Source organism: Apodemus sylvaticus, chromosome 12 (assembly GCF_947179515.1).
Source record: "Apodemus sylvaticus chromosome 12, mApoSyl1.1, whole genome shotgun sequence".
Lineage (NCBI taxonomy): Eukaryota > Metazoa > Chordata > Mammalia > Rodentia > Muridae > Apodemus > Apodemus sylvaticus.
Genome location: NC_067483.1, coordinates 36,959,621 through 36,985,642, shown reverse-complemented (window position 1 = coordinate 36,985,642; position 26,022 = coordinate 36,959,621). Strand labels below are relative to the sequence as shown.

Here is a 26,022-nt window from a genome sequence, read left to right as displayed (position 1 = left end):
CTAAAACAACCCCAAAGTCGAATTCTGGTGATATCCTTGGGACATAACTAGAACCAAGGGCTAAGAAGGCGTCTCCTCACCCAGACAAGGTCTGAAAAAAACCTCAGCCAAGCTCCCTAGACCTCGGCGTGGTGTTGTTTGCAGCCTTCCTGTTGATTCTGGCAGGCTGATCTCCAGCTCCCTGTTAGCATACACTTGCTTTCTTGGATCCTATCCTATTTTCCGTTTTGACACCATGGTGAGACCTAGGAGACAACACACTTGGTCGCCGGCTCCCACCCTCCCATCTGACATCTTCCAGCTGAAGCCACGGGGGTTCAGGGTGTTTCCCTATTTCTCAGCTCCCACTGGCTCAGGAATTCCACCGCGCCTACCGCTCGCTTGGCGAGCACTCAGCAGAGCGGAATTGGAGTGTGGGAAGCTGTCTCCTGGAGCAGAGTGCAGACAGAATGCTGACACAGAGTCCTGGGGAACGAAGCGTCCTCCTTTAGAAGGCACTCCCCCCAAACCCCACTCACGCCCGACTTAAGTCACAGAAGGCCCACCTTACAGCTGGGTCCCCAGGGTGAAGCTAGAGGCCGGGGCCCGCCCTCATTAAAGAGGGAACGCCCTCTGCACGCCGCTGCCCCACCCAGGGTGACGAGAGCCCCGCCCCGCCCCGCCTCAGCTGCTCAATTAACCGCGGCTCAAAACAGCTCCAGCCGCAGCCGGGCACCGTCTCTACTACCTGGGGCTATGATCCGCGCGCGGGCGCCGGGGGCTGGGCCATCACCGCCGCGGCCGCCGCCGCTGCTGCTGTCGCTGTCGCTGCTGCTGCTGCTGCTGCTGCAATCCCCGACTGTACGCGGTGAGTGGCCACGCGCGGGGCGCGAGCTGCGACGGCCGGCTGGCTGCCCGCCAGGAGGGCGCATGCTCAGCGGGCATTGTTCCCTGTAACTGGGGGGCTCCGCTGCTAGGTGCCGGCGGCCTGCGGGAGGGGTGGGTGTGCTGGGCCGGGTTATCTGGTCTGTGACTGGATCCCCTCCGCGATCGGAGACCGTGGGAACACCAAAAGGGAGGGTAGAGTGCGAATGTCCAGCCCTGCTCCTGGCTTTGATGGCTGGCCACCTGCGCCGGTGAAAGACCAGTCACGAGCAGCGACCGGCGCCACACGCTGGGGTGGGTGCCTTATCTCGCGCCTCGCTGCAGTGACGGCGAGGATATTAAGTAGATTCTGAACCACTCTGGGGGAATGGGGGTGGGAATTTACTCCCCACTTAGTTTTTGCCTTGTGTTCACGAGAGCCCAGGCATTGCAAGTTCCCGTAGGGCAGGTTCAGCACCGGGAGAAAATTAAGAGCGAGCCATTGCTACTTCTCTTATTCCAAGCCCGGGGTAAGAAAGTTACTTGCCAGCTTCTGTTTTACACCTGCTCTTATCTTCCTAGGAGACTGCGGCCCACCTCCAGACATCCCTAATGCCACACCAAACTTGGGGAAACACCCCAAGTTTACCGAGCAAACCAAAGTGACATATTCATGTAAAGATGGCTTTAAACAAATTCCAAACAAGTCAAACATAATAGTCTGTCTTGAAACTGGCGACTGGTCTAGCTACGAAACATTCTGTAATAGTAAGTTCTTCCTTCCTTTTTCCGAAAGGTTTTGGGAATGTGTATCTCGTCGAGGTTATTTTTACGCCTCTTTGGAGTGACTGGTAATTGATAGTTTTCTAGCATTATTAAACCCTAGGGTATACATGTTGGCAGTTTACACTTGAGCTAATTGAAGGCAGTACTTCCTATAGCAAGTCCTGCTTCTTCATTAAGAGTTTTTCTTTCTATTGTACAGGCTAATAGAGAAAATAAATGATAGGTACTGTTCAGGGAGTAAATTATATGTGAATATATTTGGCAATTATCCTGAGACACACACCCTGGTGATCTGTCTTCTTCAACTTTATTTTGTTAAGTAACAGATACAACTCTTGGGAGACATTTTAAGGTCTTACTTCAAAAAAAAATCTGTTGTACATATAGTCCTGGGTTATCTTTAAGATGCAGTTTTAGGTGGTTCTGGCATATCATCTGAACATAATACTAGATGGTGTGTCTACCCACTGGGGTTCTTCTATATGTAACCCATTGCTTTGTTTTTTTATTATAAACCTCTATAGCATGTTATTCTATTAACTACTTTTGGCAGTTAGAACACATTAGTCAGAGCCTAATAGTAATGCCTCTCAAGGCTTAAGGCATTACTGTCTGCCTTATACGCTTCATATACATTGTACACCATGGCTGTGCTAATTTTCTTTAAAGAAAATAATTAACATTAGTTTACTGTATGTTGCTCAGTCAGGCAGGCCTCAACTCTTGGGATCAAAATTTTCCTTTTTCAGCCTCCCAAGTAGCTGGAATTATAAGCCATGATACCTGCTTTTCTTTCTTTCTTCCTTCCTTCCTTCCTTCTTTCCTTCCTTCCTTTCTTTCTTTTTACAAATTATTATTAAAATTTTTTTTAGAAATCATTATTTCTGACAAAAATAACAAGTATAGTGTGATAAACACACAAGCTGGCAGCATACAGACTTATCAAATGTGATACACACAATCATGTGATTGTATGAGCTATACCCTCATGATTTTCGTGCACTGTGCCTGGTTGCTACCCTCAGCACCAGTGCAAACATGTTCATGAGGAATTGCATTAGGATGGCTGTGATGTTGCTAAGCAACGGGAATATCTCAGCTCCATGGCATACCTGCAGGTACCACATTTGTCCATGTGGCCCATCATGGATCAGAATATTGTTATATGGTGAATGATTGACTATTCAAAAGTAAAGATAAAAGTGAGGCTTGATTGCTGCCTTTGAATGGCCTGAACTAGGGTCTCTATGGTAAATCCAGAATGATTCAAAATCAACTTTTGAAAGCACACTAGAACCGGGCTTTATATTTTTCAACCCCCTGTATGAGGCAAAAATTAAGCCATAAGCTCTCGCCATTTGTTTTAAGAGTTTGTAACTCTTCCACAGTATTGCTCCATCGAATACTTCAAGCAACCTCATGAGTTATGTAAGCGGGGACTCTTCCCTCAATTTCAGAGTTATATCTTCTACCAGAAGATGAATCAGTAGGCAAGACCTGTGCCTCTCGTGCCAGAGAGCCTGGCTTCAAGCTCCGGCCGCTGAGCGAATGAACCACCATTTCTTGCTGTGCTCTTTGCCTCTCTAGAGCCCAGTTACCCAGCTGTGCATACTTGGCGCATACTTTATGAACACAGTGGGTTCATCTGACTCGTTAACAGGGGCCGTGTGAGGTTAAATGAGCAAGTGTGTGTAAAATATTTAGAAATAGTAAATTCCATTATTATCGACATTGGTATGTGAAAACCTCACAGACACCTAGTAATTGAAAAATGAAGGTATGCATGTGATTACACTGGGTAGACTACAAATACCGCAGATGTATTTATTTAAAAATGAATATATAAAGACACAGGGATCAGTACAAAATAAGTAGTTGATGGAAAGGGGGCGGTTTAACTACTAGCTGTTAGAGTACACGGATTATAAAATAAGTTGACATTCCTCTTTCTCTGTTGCCATGTTAACTCTTTTAGAAACATGTAGTGCTCCACCAAGGGTAAGTTTTGCATCCCTCAAAAAAGAGTATCGCGACATGAATTTTTTCCCGATCGGTACCACCGTGCAATATGAGTGTCGGCCAGGATTTCGAAAACAATCTTCACTCTCAGGAAAATCAACTTGCCTTGAAGAATTAGTATGGTCTCCATTTGCTGAATTTTGTAAAAGTGAGTATAACTTGAAGAAGTAATTCCGGTCACCTGTATTTGGGGAAATATCGTGTCTTCCATTTGTGCTGGAAAACTAATGTATGTATAGTGTTTCTTCAAAGATTCATGAGTCATTTTTTTAATTAGACAAATATTTACATAATAGGCGTACTTACTGACAGAACTCGAGTTTACTAAATTTAAGGTTACCTAAAATGATGACACACTTCTCAAGCACCTTGCTTTTTCGAAGCAGCAAAACATGAATGTAAAATTAAAGAAATGTAAAAGTTAGAATTATCAGTGGCTCAGAGGATGAATTTGTGTATAGGTGCCTGATATTTAGTTTTTTTTCCTGCTGTTCTAAGATATAATTAACCAGTAAAAATCATGTAAATCAAAGTACACATTATTTTGTAATGAAATTCCATTTGTTACCTGTGTGTGTTTTTCATGCATGCATGACTGTGCATGCATGAGCTGATGTGCATTGTGTTGCGAGGATTATAGGATAACCCTGGGTGCCACACCCTGGGTGCCTTTCTTTGGTCTGGAACTTCCATAGAGTTCTCATAGAGTAAGTCCTCTGTCTCTGCCATATTGGTATCACTGGGAGTGTAGGTGTGCCACTGTGCCCAACTGTTTACATGGAGTCTGGAGACCCAAACTCTGGTTTTCACACCTGCAATAAGCAAGCATTTTATAAGCCAAGACATTTCTCCAGGCCCTTACTATTATTACTCGTGTATTTGTGTTTCTGTGTACACATGCACTTGTAGACCCGTGCATACGAAGGCCAAGGAACAATCTTGGTATCATTCATTCTTCAGGCTCTGTTCACCTTACATTTGGACAGTATCTATCACTGACCTGGGGCCTCCCAAGGAGGTTCTGCTGCCTGGTGTGTGAGCCCCAGGGCTCTGCCTGCCTCTGCCCGCTCAGTCCTGGGATGAGACGAGCTTGACATTATTCTGTGGGTCCTGGGGATCAGAGTCAGGTCCTTGCCCTTACGTGGACCTTCACCAGCCCAGCTTTCTAGCTCCCTCCTCCATTTAAATTTTATCTAGGTTAAAATAAAAGTGATGTGTTCATCATCGTAATTTCATACATCCTCATCACTTGGGTCTCTTTTACTCTCCTCTCCACTGTCTTACCCATCACATTCCAGGTCCCAGGTCCTCTTTCCTTCTGTTCTCATGTTACACGTGGACCATTCTGTTTCCTCCTTTCCTCACCCCTTAAGACTTCTTTCTTCTTCATACACATTCAGTGTAATGCATGTATACCAGTGTATGTATCATTGCTGTCAAAATCTGTTTTAACATTCAGTACAGTTAGACAATTTTTTTTGATATTCTTTTTTAGAAAAAGCATGCCCTAATCCTAAAGAACTGAAAAATGGTCACATCAACATATCAACTGACATATTATTCGGTTCAGAAATAGGCTTCTCATGCGACCCAGGGTAAGTTTCATTGCTCTAAGACTCTATATTCAATGAACAGACCAAAGAAATCAGGAGTTCAATGAATACTGATAGATTTGTGGCCTGCTGTCACAGGTTGGTAACTTCTAAAACAGTCCTTCATCGTGAGCGTGAGGGTGAGCGTGAGGGTGAGTGTGAGGGTGAGTGTGAGTAATATGCAGTGGTGCACATGTGTGTAAATGTCAAAATGACATTGGTTTCTATACGCCCCTTGTTCTGCAAAGACTCAGTGAAGCAGTATAGAGCAAAATCAGAACAGGGAAGTGGGAAGGGTTGGGTGGGAAAACAGGGGGAGGGAAGGGGACTGATGGGACTTTCGGGGAGTGGGGGTCCAGAAAAGGGGAAATCATTTGAAATGTAAATAAATATATCAATAAATTAAAAAAAAACCCAAACATGTAAATACCTCTCCCCAAAGAACCTTTGTCGGGAGCTCTTTGTGGTGATGTGTTACAAGCAAACTTAGTAGTTACAAGTAAGCATTGTAATGTAGACCAGGGAAAGATTTTTATGCTTCTAATTTCTCTAGATTATTAGATTCCAATCCATATGCAGTTCTAAATGTGATTAGTGTAGAGATTTCTGATGTATGTTGATGATACAAAACTAACAATTCTTAAAGTGTTAGAAATCAAGCTAACTTTAAACTGATGTAAATATTAATTTGCCTCTCAGTTTTACTATATGCAAATCAACTGTTACATCATGGGCTAAGAAAAACGTCTAGTGTGGAAATGCCCTCCTAACAGAAGGTTCCCAGGGCTTCTTTAGTTCTCCATGTAGAACGAGGAAGTTCTTGAAGTGTCATCAGGGACTCACACAGTTCGTTCATATTCTTTCTATGTTCTGAGTTCAGTCGCCACCCCTCCCCCCTTGTGACAGAGAGATAGGCAGCAGTGCTAAGTGGATCTAAGTGGATCTAAGTGGATCTAGTGGCTTCCAAGAGCCTGGGGATTGGGAAGGAGCAGGTGGAGAGCCAGAGGAGGGATTAGAAAAGGGGGGAGGAGGGTTGAGCTCGCTCCAAACACCTTATAGATGTGTGGAAAGTTCTCAAAACGTTTTTCTAAAAACCAAGGGAAGCAAGATGCCCTTCTTTTAGAATTTAGAGTGAAAGATTTCATCACACATGATTTTAGAAGGTTTTTGTCATGTATGTATTTTTATTGCTGCAAGCAAAAGAAGCATTTTACATGTCTGGAAGTCTTACCATTTCAGTGTCATCTCTGTGAACTAAATTTTTTTTTATTTTTTTAATTTTCATCTAGATGGTTATCAAAACTGTTTCATTTTCTGGTGGAATAACTTTTAAGTTATGAAGTTCTGGAGACTTTAAAACACTTGTGTCTGTGGATATAACAGCCTTCCTTCCCCTCTCCTTAGGTTCAAGCTAATTGGTGTAACCTCTACTTTCTGTTCTCTTATGGGAAATACTGTTGACTGGGACGATGCATTCCCAGTGTGCGCAGGTATGTTTCCTTTTTAAAGTACTCAAGTTGTGGGGCCCCAGGATCAACAAAATCAATTACTTCTCATTAAGAACTATCCACATCTATATTTGAGGTGCCCCTACTTTTCACACTGTTTCTACTAATGATAGACTTCTTAATTTATCAGCTGTGGGAGGACTCTTAAAACTGGCTCTAAGCAGTAATAGCCTTAACCATAGCATAATTTAATTAAGAATCAACTATATTATACTTGGTCATTTTCTGTCTAACCATTGTTTCTAATAGTCAAAGAAGCAGATTTCACAAGTTTTTGGAAGGAAGTATTCCTCAGGGTCTGAATAATCGGTTCCGCATGCTAAACCTGTCACCGGAAGGCATTTAATACAGGTCTCTTACTGCAAATTGGTTCTTTCTCTAAGAGCCAGTGTTGCCTACCTCCCGCTTTTTAAGAGTATAGTTATCAGTTGAGATAAAAGGTTTTAAGGTATGCTATGTTTTAATTAATAGGGAAATAAGGTTGCATGATAAAGAGACCATTCTTATGCTTGAGACTACGCTTCTAAAGAGAAAAATACAGTGAAAAATAATATTGTAAATAAATACTTATAGCTTCATGTAGGTCCACTAGAGGCATGGTTTCCTTTGCAAGCAGAGAGGTGAAAAGTGCATGTACTTTATTTGTTTGAGTCCTGGTCATAGATTCCTGGTCCTCGTGTATGCTAAGGCCACTGTGTCCTACTAAGTCCCAGACATTTTAAAATGTAGACTTTATTCCTTCCGTCTTTCATTCTTTCGATAATTAACTTACAACTTCCTCAAATGACTTCTAAAACCTTAATGTCAAAATTAATGGTAAGTCCATTGTGTGTGTGTGTGTGTGTGTTACTATGAGGAAAAGAGTTGAAAAATCTGCACTTTGTGGACCCACACTCTGGTAGCCAATGTGTGGAATCAGTTGAAAACAAACAACTGATAAGAACCGAGCCCACTTGTGTCAGGCCCACCATGGGCCCTTCCTGCTAGGCCTTCCATTTCTGTTTTCTTCTTGGGACTATTTGAAAGGCTTTATCATTTCTACCCACTGTAAGGATTCTGTTCCCACTTGTAGTAAAAGTTCTTGTAAAGACACTGAAAGATGAAGCAAGAGGAGGAGCCAGAATACAGGGTTCCTTGGTCTGGGCAACCTGGCCTGAAGCCTGGGCAGGCAGTTTCCGTGTGAAGCCCGTGGATGGCTGCCCTTTGGTTCACAGAAGCGTACCCACCCCTCCACTCCCCCAGGAACGTATCCCAGTGCAGAAGTGTTTGCACAAAGCCTGTTTCCTGTTTGCGCCTTGCTCTAAGTCACAGCCCTGCTTTCCCTGTGCTCTGTGTGGTGAATACCACACACCGCTGTCCTCTTGGCTCTTACTCACCTCTCTTGTCAGCAGCTGCCGAGATCCGCATTCCTCAGTAAAGTCCCTTGAACCTGAGCAGTCCAGGTTATCACCTATTCCTGTAAATCCCCACTTTGAGAGTCGTACTTTTTATTTCCACATTAAACTACATTTTGTTTTGAAATCACAAAAAGCAAAAGTGGAAAGTGAATTCTTCTCCCCGCCCCCCCCAACATAATATTTTTATAAATTATCTGGGAATTTATACAATGCTTCCTGATCACACTCACTTCCCCTTCTTCCCAGATCCACCCTCCCACCCCTGCATCCCTCCCTGTCTTCCCACCCTCACCACAAATAAAACCCCCAAATCCAAAAACAAACAAACAAAAAACCCCAAAAGACAAACAAAACAAAACAAAACAAAAACACACACCAAGTGCAGTGTGTGTGCATATACCCACTGGAGCATGGGCGAAGTCTCAGTGGCCAGCCCCTTAAAGAACACCGAGTCCTCAGAAGTGTAGCTCTTCACAGTTGATGGACAGTGGATTGTTAACCAGAGTGCATCCCTGGGGTTGGAGCACTGGTCTCTAGTGTGGCTGTGATTACAGAGGAGAAAGACCCAGGAGGAATGAGGGACACATTCAAGCATGGTCTTTAGTTACACAGTCTTAGTTAGGGTTTTACTGCTGTGAACGGATACCATGACCAAGGCAACTCTTATAAGGACAACATTTAATGGGACTGGCTCACAGGTTCAGGGGTTCAGTCCATTATCATCAAGGCAGGAACATGGCAGCATCCAGACAGGCATGGTGTAGGCAGAGCTGAGAGTTCTACATCTTCATCTGAAGGCTGCTAGCAGAATATTAGCTTCCAGGCAGCTAGGATAAGGGTCTTAATGCTTACACCCACAGTGACACACCTATTCCAACAGGGACACAACTTCTAATAGTGCCACGCCCTGGGTCAAAACCATCACACACACCAACACAGGTGGTTCTTGACCTCTGAATTAGGCCTCCCTGTCAGGAGGATCCACTTTGGCCTTTCTTTCTGTTGTTACATTGTTACTAGTTTTTAATTAATTTCAGCTGACTGATGGTAACTACTTACTTTTAATCAACACTTCTCTACTGTGAACGTCTTGCCAGACCCCCATTCTTGTTTTAACTTCTTACATTTAATCTCTGTTTTGTTGTTGTTGTTGTTCTTGTTGTTGTTAGTATTACTACTAGTTCCACATACATTTTAGACTAAAGAAAAAACAATCTGTGACCTGTCTCCCCCTTCTGTGTTACTTCTAACGTAGTTTACTATTCTCAGTGTGGAGCATTATACTCAGGGCTACCCCTAACATTTTTAAGGCCAAAGTTTAACTATAAATAATAGCCCCTGGCCCAAAGACTAATGCCCCTTTCCTATACTACTGTGAGCATTCTTTAACACAGGTAAGTATGCAGCCCAACCTACACGTTCAAGCTATGTCTACCATGACACTTAGCACTGATCTCATTGTCCTTTGGATTAGAAGTGTGTACTAGCAACAGCGACTGCCCTGAAGAATATGGTCTCTGTGTCTGTCTGTCTGTCCGTCTGTCTGTCTCCTTCAACTTACTCTCTCTCTTTCTCTCTCCCTCTTTTCTCCCTCTCTGTATGTATGTATGATGTTACAGATGTGTGTATATGATACTCACATGTGCACACGTATGCATGCATGGTACAGAGGATGACCTCAGGAGTTGCTAACTTTGGATTTTGGTGACAGTGTCTAAAGCGACCCATGGTGGCTTGATTTGAGTAGGCTGGCCATCCATCAGCCCTGGGGATCTGCTTGTCCCTGCCTCCCCATCTTTCCCAGGCGCACACAACCAAGCCCAACTTTTTAATATGTGCTTTTGGGGAATGCTTATACAGCAAGTACTTCTCTGCCCAGGCTATCACCCAGCCCCTATCTCCTGGTTTTTGATTGTTCCAAACTGCTTGGCCTGATTGTCTATACCTGGGTTGGCCTAGAAGTTCCTTCAAATTCTTTGTTTGATTGTTTTCCCTGTCAAGAATCACGTCCCTTAGTCCTTCAGGAGGATTTGCTAGACTGGTTAACATCTGTCCTCTCTCTTTCTCTGTGTGTGTTTCTATGGTAGCCTTCACATTGTATTTGAACTGGACAAGTGGCTTGTTCTTGCTTAGTTTAAAGCGTATGAATTTGCTGGTATTCTATGCCTGTGTATGTACATTTGAGGTTGTTTAATTTGATGTGCATGTGTAATTATATTGTTTTCTTGATTAGCTTAATGGTGCTAAAGAACATGCAACCCATTAATCTTGTTGTTAGCATAACTGTTAGAATGAGATCTTTTTTTTTTTTTAATAGCATGACCATTATAACATGGCTTGGACTTTATATTTTTAATTCAGCTGATAGTACGTTCTGTCCTGTGCCTCAGTGAGTCAATCTCTCCTAAAACACCTTACCCTGGAGGGGAAAATGGAGACCTGTGCCATGCCCCACAGGTTAACAACCGTTGTAATAGGCACTGTCGCTATCCATTTTTTCAGAAAGGCTGAACTCAGAAAACTGATTGATTTTAATTGTCTTAAATTTTTTTTAACATGTTTTAGTATTATTTATAAAAAGTACAATATGAGTTTTTCTTTACTAAAAACAAATTACTTTGATTCTTTTTAAGAAATTTTTTGTCCAGATCCACCAAAAATCAGCAATGGAGAAATTCGAGGGGAAAGCAGCTCTTACCTGTATAGACAGTTGGTCACCTATTCATGCTCTAATGACTTCGTCCTGGTTGGCAATGCTTCCATTTATTGTACTGTGAACAAGGCCGATGAAGGAGAATGGAGTAGTCCACCACCCAAGTGCATAGGTAATCTGTTATCTTCTTCTTTGTGTATGCATGTTCTCATCTTGGATGTATTTATGCATACTGAAGTGTTTGGTTGGTTTTCAAGACACATAAAATCACAGGTTAAATGAAAAGATTTTCTGGTAAAAAATAGCAGTGTAAACTGGGCAGCCGTGGTGTACGCCTTTAATCCTAGCACTCAGGAGGCAGAGGAAGGTAGGTGGATCTTTGAGTTTAAGGCCTGTCTGGTCTATAGAGGGAGTTCTGGGGTAACTAAGGAAACACAGAGAAACCCTGTCTTAACAAACAAACAAACAAACAAACAAACAAACAAACAAAGTTAGCAATGGTCTTTCCTCAAAATAAATATCAGAAGAAGTTCAACACCATGTACTCTCTGAGACCAGCTTGTGACTCATTATTAACATTGCTGACATCTTGAGTAGGCTGGGGGTGGAGGGCTGTCTCATTTTTTGGTATTCTTCTTACTGTCTATAGCAGAGCTTTACGGTAAAGGACCATCTAGAGCGCAGGGCCTGTCCCTCACCTGGGTGTTTGCTCCCCAGCAGCTGAGACCAGAAGCCAAGTCACCTTACCCACCAAGCCCAGGAAGATTGGGAATACCTGGAAAGTTCTGGCAGAGCAGTTGATAGCTGCAGGGAGTTGGAGTGAAGTCCCAGGACTGGCCTGTTGTCCGTAGACCTATGCGCTGCTGCTGCCCTTCCTTGTCACACTGTCTTAAGTGATTCTGAGCCAGAACCCAAGTGCAAACACTGCTTGGCGAGCGCTCTGAACCTCATATATAGAAAACTGAATGACTTTTGATGTGCCCAAGGCCCTGTGCACAGACGGGCCCTGCTTTATTGAATAATCAATGCAGAACCCTTAGACACACGTGACCATAGAGGGCATTTGCTTTGGATGGACACCTGCTTCTGGTCCCTTGTTTAGTAGATTAATGTTGATATCAAAAAAACAGAAAGAAAAAAAAAAACCAGACCGATCTACAGTCACGGTTGGAGAATTCCACATACCTGATCCCATAGCTGAAAGAAAAAAGAAAAGAGAAAGGGGAAAAAACAAAACCCTTATTAAGATTAGAGAGTGATCACTAGTAGTTAGGGTTAAGCAGGTTTTCAGAGGAGAGCTGAACCCACCATGGCATGTGTTTCTTTTCAAGTCACATGTACCAAAGTGACCATCTGCTGCCCTTCTGCCTTGGTTCTCTCCTTCACAGCCTTCTTCCTGACTACCATGGAGTTTAGAGTAGGCATCAACAACAAAAGGGAAATTACCAGGAAATTTAAACGCAGCGGGAGTGTTTACAAACCCTTTGGATGTAAAATAAGAATTTAATGGAACAAAGAATAATTATTACGGCCCTGTGAGGGCCTTAGAATGAATAGCCTCTATAGGTGTCACCACCTCCAGTCATGCCCTCGCTGTTGTCTGTCTGTCTGCATGGCGGGTGCTGTGTTCTGTGGCAGGAATTTTGAATTGTTCCTTATAAGTAGCCTGTGACATAGACATTTTTTTTTAAAAGCAGGAAAACATACGTACACCATCTGAACGCTTAGAACACAGTGTCTGGTGGGCAGGGCGGGGCATTATTAGTGGATATAAGCCGTTGTTGCTTCAAGGACAGGCCACATGGAAAGGGACTTACCTAAACCATTCTCCACAAATGGATGCCAAACAACCGACACCAGGATTTTTTTTGTTGCTGTTTGTGTATTAACATTGGCACATTCTTATAGAACTTTAGAGGGAAGGGTAATGCGATGTTTCAGAGGGAGCATACGAAGTGTAGTGGCCTAATTAGCTTGCGTGTTTGTGTTCTTGTTGTTGGGATGAAGACAACAACAGTGTCGTCTTTATATAAAATCATTCTTCGAGTGAGTGGAAGAGACAATTTTTAAGGAGAAAATTGAGAGATGTGTCATATAATGGGATGCTACACTAACTTTTTTTCTTTACATAGAAAAACATATTCAATAATGTTGTAAATAATGCAATATTATATTAGTATAAGTCTAGTTTAGTCACAATGGGTATGATAGAACTCCTACTTTCATCTCATATACATATATATAAATATGTATATATGATTTTACATAGCTGTATAAAATCTAGGATTCACGACTGAGAGAAAACAAACTATTGGTCTTTCAGAGACTGATGTATTTTACCTAGTATCATGGTTTTCAGTCATCTCATGAGAAATGAGACTGGGGGAATGGACAGGAATAATGGGAGAGAGGGAGACGCTGGTGAGTGTTGTCAAACCACGTGGCATATTTATAGGACATGTTTATGAAACTCATTGCCGTGTAGAGTTAATATGCACTGATACAAAAACAATGCAGCAGACTGGGGACGTAATAACGGTTGGATTTCTAAAAGTCCTGACTAGGTGTGTATGGGGAAAGACAGAACAGTCACTGAGCAAGTAACAGCTAGGGAAGCCTTATGTGGTCAGCAAGATTTAGCTGATTTTTAATTTAACATTGTTTCCTTTATAGAGAAATCCAAGGTTACAACTAAGAAACCAGCAGTTCATGTCTCAAGTACAGAAGTCCCACCAACGCCTCAGACACATACCACAGTTGAGCATGTTCCAAGTACAATAGTCCCACCAACGCCTCAGAAACACAACACGGTTCATCATGTTCCAGGTACAAGAGTCCCACCAACGCCTCAGAAACATACCACAGTTAATGTTCCAAGTACAAGAGTCCCACCAACGTCTCAGAAACCCAGCATGGTTAATGTTCCAGATACAAGAGTCTCACCAAAACCTCAGAAACCTACCAAAGCAAATATTCCATCTACAGCAGGCCCAACACCTCAGAAAACCAATATTGCTATTGTCCCAGCTACAGAAATCCCACCAACACCTCAGAAAGCCAACACAGCAGATGTGCCAGCTACAGAAATCCCACCAACACCTCAGAAAGCCAACACAGCAGATGTGCCAGCTACAGAAATCCCACCAACACCTCAGAAAGCCAACACAGCAGATGTGCCAGCTACAGAAATCCCACCAACACCTCAGAAAGCCAACACAGCAGAAATCCCACCAACACCTCAGAAAGTCAACACAACAGATGTCCCAGCTACAGAAGTCTCACCAACACCTCAGACAACCAACACAGCAGATGTCCCAACTACAGAAATTCTACCGGTACCTCAGAAAGCCAACACAGCAGATGTCCCAACTACAGAAATCCCACCAACACCTCAGAAAGCGGACATAGCAGATGTCCCAACTACAGAAATCCCACCAACACCTCAGAAAGTCAATACAACAGATGTCCCAGCTACAGAAGTCTCACCAACACCTCAGATAACCAACACAGCAGATGTCCCAACTACAGAAATTCTACCAGTACCTCAGAAAGCCAACACAGCAGATGTCCCAACTACAGAAATCCCACCAACACCTCAGAAAGCCGACACAGCAGGAGTCCCAACTACAGAAATCCCACTAACACCTCAGATAACCAACATAGCAATTGTTCCAGCTACAGAAATCCCACCATCACCTCAGAAAGCCAACACAGCAGATGTCCTAGCTACAGAAGTCTCACGAACACCTCAGAAAACCAACACAGCAAAAAGTTCAGTCACAAAACCAGCACCAGCTCAGATGTCCCTCATATCAACTACTGAGTCTGCACAAACCCCACCAATAACACAGCATCTCACCACAGTTAATTCTTCTGCTGTACAAACTGCACAGCCAACCCAGAGATTTGCCACAGCAAAACCTTCATTGACACTGAAATCTCCAGCAACACAAAGGCCCACCATTTCACACTTCTCAATGACCAAGGGTCTCCATATTGTTACACAAAGATTCACTTCTGCTCATATTACAGCAACACAGCCTGTACCTGCTGTCAAGACAACGGTACGTTACCCAACAAGAACATCTAAAGATAAAGGAGAGCCTAACTCAGGTCAGTGAATTTTGTTCACATTTCCTGTGGACAGGTCTAATGTTGTGATGATAGAGACGTAACTAAGACTGCAGGGTCCAGCAGTTTCCAGCTGTTCCATAGACATGCTCTGACTCCCACTGAGCAATACAACAAAGATGGTGTTAGTCTCCTTAGAATCTGTGGAAAGGGTCTTCAATTTCTGATAGTTTTTGTTTGGGGGCTTTTTTTTTTCTTGTTTATCAGATAATCTCATTATGCAAACCAGGCTGGTCTTGAACTCTTGAATACCCACTGCCCCAGTTTCCCCAGTGCTAGGAATATAGGCCTGTGCCTCCATACTTGGTTTCACAGTTTTTGATCGTAGATCATATTGTCATTTGCTTTCTATTTAAACTTTTTAAAATTGTCTCTTGTCCTCAAGTCATATAACTAAATGCATGTGATATTTGCTTTGGTGTTTTAAGAGCTGTTACAGCTCAGTTGACATTGGTGACTCTATCCAGCAGATATTATTAGTGTTGATGCTGCTGAAGTAAAGAATGTATGATTGTATTCAAATATATATATATATATATATACACACACATATACACACATATCTCACGTATATTATAAAATTAGTTTACTTGTGAATACTTGAGTTGGTTTTGAGGTCTTATGTATAGTTGATTAATATATTAATTTGTTGGTAAATTAATGAAAAAGTTAAAATGTTGAGTTTTATAATTCTTTTCTCCCCCTCTTACTTTTTTTTAGGTGGTGACCATTTTATATATGGTAAGTTTGGCTCACAGGGAGTTAAAAGGAATTGCCATCCCTGTGGGAAGCGTAGTCCATATTTCTGGAAGAGAATCTTATCTTATAACTGTCTCAGGAAAACTATCAGAATGCAGTGTTTATGGGTGCCTAAGGGGAGACGGGTCAGTCCTCTCAATCGGCTTGTTCTGTGGACACCGTTAGGCGTCCAGTACGCTCCTTCATATTCTCGGCAGTGCTTCTGTTCTAAGGTAGTCTTAGGACAGCTTCAGGTCATTTGGCCAATCAGTCGGGTAGCGTTGAGTGCCCGCTGTGTCAATATGTCATTTTAGGGACAGAAGAAGCCCAGAAACAATGGTCAACATGGTTCTTATCCAAAGAGCTTTATAGTTAGGCAACTCTGACCAGTTTTAGGTCTCTGCATAGGCCAAATATGAGCAAGAGGCCCACTTTAGTTATATTTTTCCTTCGTCTTTAGTAATAATTTTACAAGTCTAATAATAATTTTACACAGAATTCTCTTAAAATGTATTCTCTGCATGCTAACGTGATCAGCGAAGGTAAAAAAAAAAAGTCTTGTATTGCGATTCCTTTTAGCATTTGGTCAGTAATTTTCTTTTGTACATTATATTTACTGTTACTCATATTAATGAGGTCAACAAACCCCTGAACAAAATGGTAAGAGACATCGTTAAATAGAAAAACGGCAAATCAGCATACCAGAGTCATGTGTGACTGTAACTACCCTTTCATGAAAAGATGTTTATTTTAAAATTTTGTACTTATCAATGAGACCTCCTTTTCCTACATGAATGTATTAGCTAAGGGACATGCCCTGAAAATAGGTGCTCAGTTTCTATTGTTAGTCTTACCGGTGTTTGTCATACTTAGTTTATGTCTAAGCTAAAGATTTACTTAGATCCTTACAGGGACGATTACTTTTGTACATTTTCTATTTTAAATAGAAATAAATATATTCTAAGCTAATGAAAAAAAAATCTCCTGATTGATTTGCCAAAGTGGTGAGTTTTAGCATCTGAGTTTCTGTTGTTTATTCAGTGATATTTAGTGCAGATTTGAGATACTATTTAATATTTTTTTTAAATAAATTTAGTTCTTATGGTGCTGGGGTGAAGCTATATCAGGCACAAGCTTGGCTGATGAATTCCATTCCTCCTGTTTTACATTTGAAATTCTTCAAGTGTGCGTACTTCTTTTCAGGATGAAGGATATATTTTAGGGTATATTATAATTTACCTGTGTTCTGACAGCTCATTCCCTCAGGCATATGATGAAAGTGTTATTTCTTAAGTATATCCTGCTAACTCACTTTAAAGATAAGACCTGTATTACAGGGAAAGTGTTTGTTGATCCATTTTTGTTTCTTAAGAGACAGCTAGGAGTTTTTTAATTTCACTTTCTAGTGAGTGCATGGAAAACTGGGCATCGCTGAAACTTTTATGCTTATAAATATGCTTATACTGCATCCTTATTCAGCCCCATTATTCTCACTTGGGAGAAAGTTTTTGTCTATTATATGGTAATATAATAGAAGTTTGCAATTTTTTCCATTTAATTCCCCTAAAAGAAGATAGAAATCATCAGATCTTAATTTGCATTATAAATGCCACTGGTGTCAAGCTCTGCCAGAATCCATTCCATACCCATCTCTTATTCTTACCTTCTCTCTGCCAAGATTCTATTAGGCATCTTTTCCCCTGATTAGTCACGCCACATGAAATATTAATTCCACTCATACACTGTACATCAGTCTATGTTTTCTATATACCTGTATTTTTTTGCATATATAAAAGTAACCTTTTTACTCTCTTGTGTTAGCTCTCTTTTGGCAATATTGAGGTCAGCATGGTTTTATTACTTTTTAAGTTGACATCATCTTGAAGAAAAAGAAAAAAAAAGAAATTGGGCTTAAGAATCAGTCAAACTTTGATTTCAATCTGACTTTTTTGTTTAGTGAATATTTAACCCAACAATTAAGCTAATCTCCTGGGTCCCAGTTTTCTTGTCTATGAGACAGAGTCTGTGTAAGCTTATATGTAACAAGGGGCATGAGCAATCCTAGCCAAAGTAGCAAGAGGTGAAGACATGAGACTCTATGGAGTCACGGTATGGGGTCCCAGTTCTTTCTCTGAGGGAGATTTATGCAGATGCCTTGAAGTCGTGGAGACCCGCCTGAACCTTGGGTTAAGAGTAAGGTTGTGTTACTGTGGCAATGCACAACAGTAATAAACGAAAAGAACATCAAGGCTCAACAAAGTCAAATAACCATTTTCCAAGAACCTCCTGTTTGCCTAGCCCTGTGCTTATTGATTGAAAGTGATCAACCGAGACAGAATATCCGTGCAGTGTTTTAAACAGTGCAGAGATACAGCTCTAACAGAGACTCTCACTGAGATATTCCTCCTATTGAAGAATGGCATTTTTTGAAAGTTACATAAGTCTCCTTGGGTTCCTTCAACTTTATGATTGGGGACATGTGAATTATTATTGTATCTGCACACACACACAGTTGCATGCTATCCTTGATCCTAAGTTGCTTAAGCCTTCAGCCAGTAGTTAACTTGTCTTTGAGCTTGTTGTTTTATAGATTACCAAGTGAATTTGAGATCATAAACAACTACATTTATGGATAAAGGCCTTGCTCGTAACTTGACAGTTGTGCTTTTATTAGTTTCCTGGCCAGGCGTTTAGTTTGAACTCTACAAACAGCCTTTCTTTAAAGCTTTCCCTTAAGACTCAAGTTATTTACCTACCAAAATGTGAGTGAAGTCCGAGGAGCCTTCTCACTCTGAGATGACATCTTTTGTCAGTCACCAGCTTCATCTGACTGAGAAGCAAAGCCCTTAAATTGGAACAAGGTGACATGTAAACACTGCGCATTTCTCCCGGCAATGTCAGGCCCTGCTGTCGGAGCACTGAGGTGGCTTAGGATATTTTGCTTGCTCTTCCTTCCTAGAAGACAAGTGAGTGACAGGCACTGTTGATGGCTGAGTCTCTGGCCTAAGGAAACCACATGCAGGATGTAATTCGTTTTTTCCTATTTACTTCTTGAACTTGCCTCCTAACGGTGAAACTACCGTGTGTGTGTGTGTGTGTGTGTGTGTGTGTGTGTGTGTGTGTGTAAGCTTCTGTGTTGCCAGTTTCCTCTCACAAGGCTTTGCTGCTGCTGCTGCTGACATAATTGACATCACAGGCCTGGTCAGTTTTCTGGCACTATGATTTTCTTCTTTTTTTTCCAGTAAGATTTGAATACTGTATTTCAATCATGTTCTTAGCTTTAGTCCTCTTTTAGACCGCTGTCTCCTTCCCTCTGTAATTACTTCCCTGAAGGGATGGCCCTCCCCCTCCCCACCCCTCCCTGCCAGTTTATTTAAAGACCACGATGGTTTTTCCAAGAAAAATGATAGTAAAGTCAAAGTTGCTCCTCACGATATGTGAGTGACTCACTCCCTTTTTACTGAATTTAATTTATGGCAATATATGTGTACTGAAGAGAAGCAAAGAAATCCAGGAAAAGTTGGCTCATAGCATGTTTATGATAATTGTCCATGAGTAAGGAGTTTCCCACATCTGGTTTAGGAAAAGGAGCTAAGCCAACCAGACCAGTTCTGAATTCCGCCTCCCTGGTTGGAATCCTACCCTGGGGAGGGGGTTTGGGGTAGGGGGAATCCTGTTTGCAGGCTGTGGCTTAGAGGGGTTTCACTTTTATCTTTAAGATGGTAAAAGACCAAACTGATGGTTGGGGTTTGAGTGAGGCTCAAGTAGATTGTCACCTGTAAAGAGAATAAAAAAGGGGGCTCAGCATAAACACCCAGCTGTTAAGACAGCGGAGGGTAAGTCAAGCCTTATTCGACATAGCTGATGTGCTTTGAATAGAACTAAATATAAATGTCCTGGTTGGCTCTCACATCCCCGTGGGCAGTCGGGGTGAAACTGATCCTATTTCATCGTGGCGGTTTAACTACTCAGAAATCAAATTGTGCACACCTGAGTTCCTTCAAAACGGACTTAATTCCTGCCTGTTTTAGTCAGTTAATTAATTAGAATAACTACCTTTTAATGCTATTATTAAATCACCCATTTTAATGTTAACTCAAATAAGTTTCCTTTTATCCTGTGTAGACCTTCCCCCCCAACCCCCCATTAAACTAGCAGCAGCATTTAAGTACGAATGCTTTCTCCTTCCTTTTGTTTGGCTTTACGTGGACGTGTGTGTGTGTGTGTGTGTGTGTGTGTGTGTGTGTGTGTGTATGTTTTGCATGTTTACCTGTCTCTGAGTGTGCACGGTGCCCAAAGACCAGAAAAGGGCATCAGGTTCTCTGGAACTAGAGTTACAAATAGTGAACTGCCTTGGCTGGGAATTAAACCCTGGTCCTCTGGAATAAAAGCTATCGGTCTTTCCTGGTGAGTCATTTCCAGTCCCTGTGCATACGTTATTAATGGCTTACAGATTCCAGTTTATCTGTAATTACTACACAGTGTCATAGAAAGAACTCATGAGGCATCTGTGGATTTTAGAGTCATCAGGGCTTCCTGGAACCAATCTCCCCCATTCCTTACTGGATATCAAGAGATGGCCGCTTTCAAAGAAGCAGTATTTTTTATTCTTCCAAAGTAGTGTATATAAAGTATACGAATATTATTTAAACCACTAAAGGATTCCCTCTTTTGTTTAAAAAAAATCCTCATCGACACGTCTTGGGACATTGTGGGGTGAACTGAGTGAGGTAAATCGTTTTTACAGGAATTTGTTTAATGCTAGGCCAACATTCTGGGCTTTATTCTGGCAAACGCAGTAAGATGTAAGTTTCGCAGAATGTGATCCGGAGCTTAGCAAAAGTGAACGTGACACTGGAAAAGGTAAAGCCAGATACCTCAGCCAGAATACTCTGAGAAAACATCACCTCTCCCTCCCGCATCCTGTGCTGTGTATGCCCCGGTTTTCTGTTTTTATTGATGTTGACTAATCTAGTTATAAACCATCCATTTATACAGAGTGGGGGCGGCTTCCCAGAGTGGGCGCTTGGGGCCTTGGAGGCGTGATGGGGTGTGAAGCACCCCTTGCTCTTCTTCAGTCTTTATGCACACTTTCCTAGTTGCTTGCCACCATGGCTTTATTAGGCTGGAAGCACTGGAGCCTTTAGGGAGTGTGTGTCCTAAATTATAGTGTGGTATTTTTTGCCTTAAAGCTACTTGCTTAGTTTCTGAAACAAGAGAAATTCGCGCACCCCCCTAAATGATGTTTTTTACTTGCGTATTTAAGTAATAGTCCACGTGGCCAAGGAGAGTTGCAAACACCTGGTAATTTTAATCTCAGCATGTGGATGGTTGAGACAAGAGGATCATGATTTGGGGCCAGCCTAGGCTATACAGCAAGGGCCTATCACAATGGAACAAAACAACATCAACAACAACAACAGAGTACCAGAAGATGAAAATCGAATCAGTTGGTAACCAGTGAATCTACTTACCTTATTTCAGAGCTTAGCTGTGGAGAGTAAGCCCTGACTTTGTGTGTTTACTCTCCCAATTTTATACTTACTTCATTAAAAAATGATAAGGGATAGATAGAGTTGATGAATGTGAGATGATTATGTAGCTCTGTCTAGCTCCATCTAATGTCTATCAGAGGGTCTGTTTAGTTCCCTAGAAACATTGGGTTTATACTGTAAGGTTGTGTTTAGGGAAGGCATCACAAGTAAATTCTTGGTTTTGTTATTCAATTGAAATTTAAGTGAGACCATCCTGTTAATATTTCCTCCTTGACTGTCCAGTGCTTATAATACAAAGGCACATTATCCCACTGCCGGGTTTCATAAGTTAAGTGTGACATGATGTCTTTGAAATTCTGATTAATTATGAAAGGTATGGATGATTTAGTAAGACCACATTTCCGTGTCTCACAAAATGTCTGTCGAGACAGTTGGCTTATGGCTTTTGCAGATGTGGGTAATAGCACCTTAAGTTTCAATTGTTGAATTAATGACTGACATACTGACTCTCTTGTTACTGTAATACACATCCTCAGTTACTTAAAAAAAGTTGTTTGAGAATTTCATAAATGAATGTTTTTTAAGGTTTATTTATCTTTATATGCATGAATGTTTTTTATGCATTTATATGTGTGTACCACCTGCGTGAAGTGCCTATATGGGCCAGAGGAGTCGGTAGATTTCATGGAACTAGAGTCAGAGCTGCTGTGTGTGAGGGGTGCTAGGAATTGAACCCCAGTCATCTGGAAGAGCAGGTGTTGTTCTTAAATCACTGAGCCATCTCTTTAGCTCATGAATATGTTTTGATCAGTGGCTCCAATTCCCTCCCCTCCAAGCTCCTCCTGTGCCCACACCACTGGATTTTTCCTCCAAATCTCATGGACTGTTTAAAAAAACCCACTGAGTCTGTCCACTTGCTACTACCAGTCTGGGTACCATAGGGCTGTCCATTGGAGCATGAACATCCTATTAGGGGCTGCATCCAAAGAAAAGTGACCCCTCCTCTCATAGCATCCACCACATCCATCACATTTCTCAGTGTCTTTGTCAGGAGGTCCTCAGCAAGGCTTTCCCCAGCAAACCCGGAATTTTTCACTGGCTTGATTTTGAGAGGTCTTGTGAATGCTTACTCTGAGTCTGCGTGTAACAGCTCTGTCATAATTAGAAGACACAGCTTCACAAACGTCCTCCACTAAGCCCTGGCTCTTACAGCCTTAATACCTCATCTTCTGAGATGATATGTGGCCATAGAGGAAGGGCCGTGGTAAGGATATCTCTTTTTCCTCTCGCCATCTGCACTTTGGCCAGTTGCAAGTCAGTGCTAATCATCATCTAGATGCATCTTGTAAGCATCTCTGAAGAGGACCAAGAGCTTTCCTGATCTAAGTGTCTAAAAATAGTCATTTAGGGGGCAGTTTAACACTATGCTCTGTCAGCAGAACAGTAGAAGTAAGATTTCCCTTCGGGCCTATGACTTATTCAGCCGTGGGTACTTGGACTAGTTAACAGTACCAGGCATGAGTTCTATCTCCAGGAAAGGCCTTAAATCCAACCAGCAGTTGGTTGTCTCCACTACATTCATGCCACTGTTGTCTCAGTGAGTACATCTTGCCAGCCTCGTCCTTACTGCAGCTGACGTGGTCCATAACTGGGGAAGATTGTTGATGATTTCTCATGAGTAGTGTGCGCAGCACCTTCAGGTACTGTGGATGGGTGTGGTCAGTCCCAACTTGGTTTCTCGTTGCCTTATGACTCGCCTATATGGTTCTTTCCAAAACAGGGTCTTACCATCAAGTTTAGGAGGGTAACCAAGAGTAATGACAATGGACTACATTGTTTTGGGGAGTCCATGGGACCCAACTGACCAACAAATTGAACCCAGACCTGACACGGGGCTTTTTGTTTGATAGCTCGTTTTGCCTCCTATAGGGTGAATCCATTGGAACTCATTTTATATATGTGTGTGTGTGTGTGTGTGTGTGTGTGTATTAGGAAGCCTCAACAATAGTAGGTTTTCATGTGACTGGAAGCCTCTCCTCTCCCTTAGTCTCCCACTTCCTTCCTACACTGCATTAATTTTTGAACTATTGTTTTATCTTGTTTGTACTCACTTTTATTATTATTATTGTTGTTGTTGTTGTTGTTATTATAATCTCACTTTAATTGCAATTATTGGGATGCCATAATGCTGCAAGTATTTGGGAAAGGGAGTGGTGATCCTCTGGGCTTAGTAAAAATGTTTTGGTTGCAACAGTTCCCTCCATAAATAGATTGGCTTATTTTTTTATGTGTTTCTCCTGGAAACACCCACATTAAGATACATTTTCATAACTATATTTGTGGATTGTAAACGCTATTTTTTATGTCTTTGTTTGAAAATAGCTTAATGCAACTGTCTTTGTGAACGTTCTTAAGTGTCTTAATCTCTTGAAACTTTACATGTAGCTGCTCAGGGGTCTTTCACTGACTCTTATTCTCAAAGTATCTTCAATGGGCTTGGCTGCTAAGAAGCAAAAAGCTGTCTTTCATCCTCTGTTTCCATGATTACTGAAGTATATTGAAGTAAGCTGAAGGCTGTCCGTGCTCTTTGACTTACATTTGTTTTGAGCTCCTAATTAGCCAGTTCTTCTAGTGTTTTAACCCCATTGTACCCCAAAAGTTAATGTTTATCATCAGTAAATCATTTTGATTTTAATTCTTTTCTTTAACTTTCAGGACATACATGTTTAATAACCTTGACAGTTTTGCATGCGATGCTATTACTCATTGGCTAGTTGACGTAGCCATCGAAGAGTTAAGAAGAAAGTATATACAACTACTGAGAATACTTCTAGTTTGTTAGACTGTCCAGGAAGAATGGATACAATAAATTTAATAGTGTTGTTTGTTCTGTATGCTGTCATCGTCTTCAAGGTGTGTTAGAAATGTTAACAAAGCAAGAAGAAAGGCGTTTGTCTGAAATGGTATTCTGGATGCATATAAATCTTCAAATATTTCAAAATATTTCAAAACCAGACAAATTCACAACATTGTATGGTCTCTTCTAAAAAGTGTGGGAAAGAATGGGGAGAAGGAAATCATGATTTCTTAGGCTAGATCTATCCTGTTAATCTAGCTTACAACGAAAATGGGAAGCTAAACATACTGATTAGATTGTAAAAGTAAAACCAAGTCCCCAAATGAAATTTCCTTTCTTGTAAGCAGAATCACCACAGAGGTGGAACATTCTAATTTAGCCCCTGACTTGAAGGTGTTTTCATTTCTACTCTCCATGAAAATGAGTTGGTAAAAGGTTGTAAAGGCAGAGCATGCTAACGAACCAGCAGCGGACTGGGAAAATAGCTCACTCAGTACAGTGCTTGCCCCGTGAGCCTAAATCCCTGGGCTCCTCCTTCAATATTTATAATCCCAGTACTTGGGAGGTGAAGGCAAGAAGATCAGAGGTTCAAGGTCATTCTGTGTTACCTAGAGAGTTTCAGGCCAGCCTGGGATACCTGAGACTCTGTAGTAACACACAAACGTCATCAATGGATGGATGGATATAGGTGGATAGATAGATAGATAGATAGATAGATAGATAGATAGATAGATAGATATGAAGAATGTTGAGCCTTTGGCTTAGTTGATGGCAAATGAAGAGGATATGATTGGAGACCACCTTTATTAATCTACCTTTGAACACACAGATCTGAATCAGGAATAGTTCACCGCTTTTAAGAAGGATACGCTGCAGTTTGCTCTCAGGGAAATCTTGTTTTCACCAGTAAAAATGCCTTAGGAAGTTGTCTTTACTGACTGGTTATTTGTATAATAGTGTCTGGTGGTATCGTATCATCTAGATATGAGCAGATTTTGTACTTCTGACGTGACATGTTTATAGCCAAATTGTAAATCATTTTCTTTTGTAATATTAAGATAAACCTATTTATATTTATTTATATCAGTGAACATTTTGGTTTTAAATGTATATCAAGGAGATATGTAATAAAAAGAATTTCCTTTGAATAGAAATAAATAAATATTCACACTGTTGTCTCCTGTAATATTTGAAATTTCTTAAATGTGAATATTTTATTTCTAGATAAGAGATTCCTTTTCATCTCAGTTAAGAAATAAGGATGTTATCTTTTGACTATCCATGTGAATCATTTCCAGTTCCTTTGAAATTGTACATGCTTGGGCATGTCATCTATTTTTCTGATATCGATTCACCAAAAAATAACCACATTAATGTGTAGGCTTGAAATTGTATTTTAAGTATGGATTTAATAATACATGCAGTGAGACTAACTGATTATTATTCCATTTCTTCATCTATTTTGTCAGTCTTGGTGTTGAAATAATTCAAAAAATCCACATGCAAAGAATTTAACAAGCAATTGGAGAAAATGGTGTATAATTTCTGGTAAACCACAGTCATTAGAATTAGTTTCTAATGGTAGGGACTTATATCTGCATGTGTTAAGTTTGCCTGATTCTTCCTAGAATGACAGAAATAACAGTGATTTGGTTATTCAGAAACTTTTCAGAGCGTCCACATATATACATATATACTACCTTACTCTAGTGCTGAGGTTAGGATAATCACAACGTAATGCCTGTTCTCAAGTCATTTGTCGTTCAACAGCATAGGACTATAAATTTACAGAGAGTAAAAATATAGCATTTGTGCAGAGCAGGATGAGTACTTAAGTTGTATTTTTGAAATTGGTGGATGCTGGGGAGGGATTCGAGATTGGATTCTGAGAGAGGACAGATCATGGCTGGACTGTGAATGGAGGCCTGGCGGGATGGGCTTAGAGGTAGACCATACACAGTGCCTTGTGTGTTTACTTTAGGGGTAAAGATTTTCAATTCTAA

The 26,022-nt window shown here is 41.3% G+C and overlaps 1 protein-coding gene across 11 annotated transcripts; it reads left to right on the top strand.

Moving 5' to 3' along the window:
• Positions 1-656: 656 nt before the first annotated feature.
• Positions 657-25,189, top strand: Cd55 (CD55 molecule (Cromer blood group)). Of its 11 annotated transcripts, XM_052199973.1 has the most exons (10): positions 657-847; positions 1,426-1,611; positions 3,605-3,796; positions 5,144-5,243; positions 6,645-6,730; positions 10,779-10,970; positions 13,472-13,624; positions 14,831-14,911; positions 15,650-15,670; positions 23,878-25,189. In XM_052199973.1, exons 1-10 carry the CDS (start codon positions 736-738, stop codon positions 23,934-23,936), a joined length of 1,182 nt encoding a protein of 393 aa, XP_052055933.1. In that variant the 5' UTR covers positions 657-735; the 3' UTR covers positions 23,937-25,189. The 11 variants fall into 11 exon arrangements, with proteins under 11 accessions (XP_052055933.1, XP_052055942.1, XP_052055941.1 ...); XM_052199982.1 differs by lacking the exons at positions 657-847; positions 1,426-1,611; positions 3,605-3,796; ... (2 more) ...; positions 10,779-10,970; positions 13,472-13,624 and adding an exon at positions 13,631-13,846 and having other exon boundaries at positions 14,138-14,911; XM_052199981.1 differs by lacking the exons at positions 657-847; positions 1,426-1,611; positions 3,605-3,796; ... (2 more) ...; positions 10,779-10,970; positions 13,472-13,624 and adding an exon at positions 13,631-13,897 and having other exon boundaries at positions 14,138-14,911.
• The last annotated feature ends 833 nt before the right edge of the window (positions 25,190-26,022 follow it).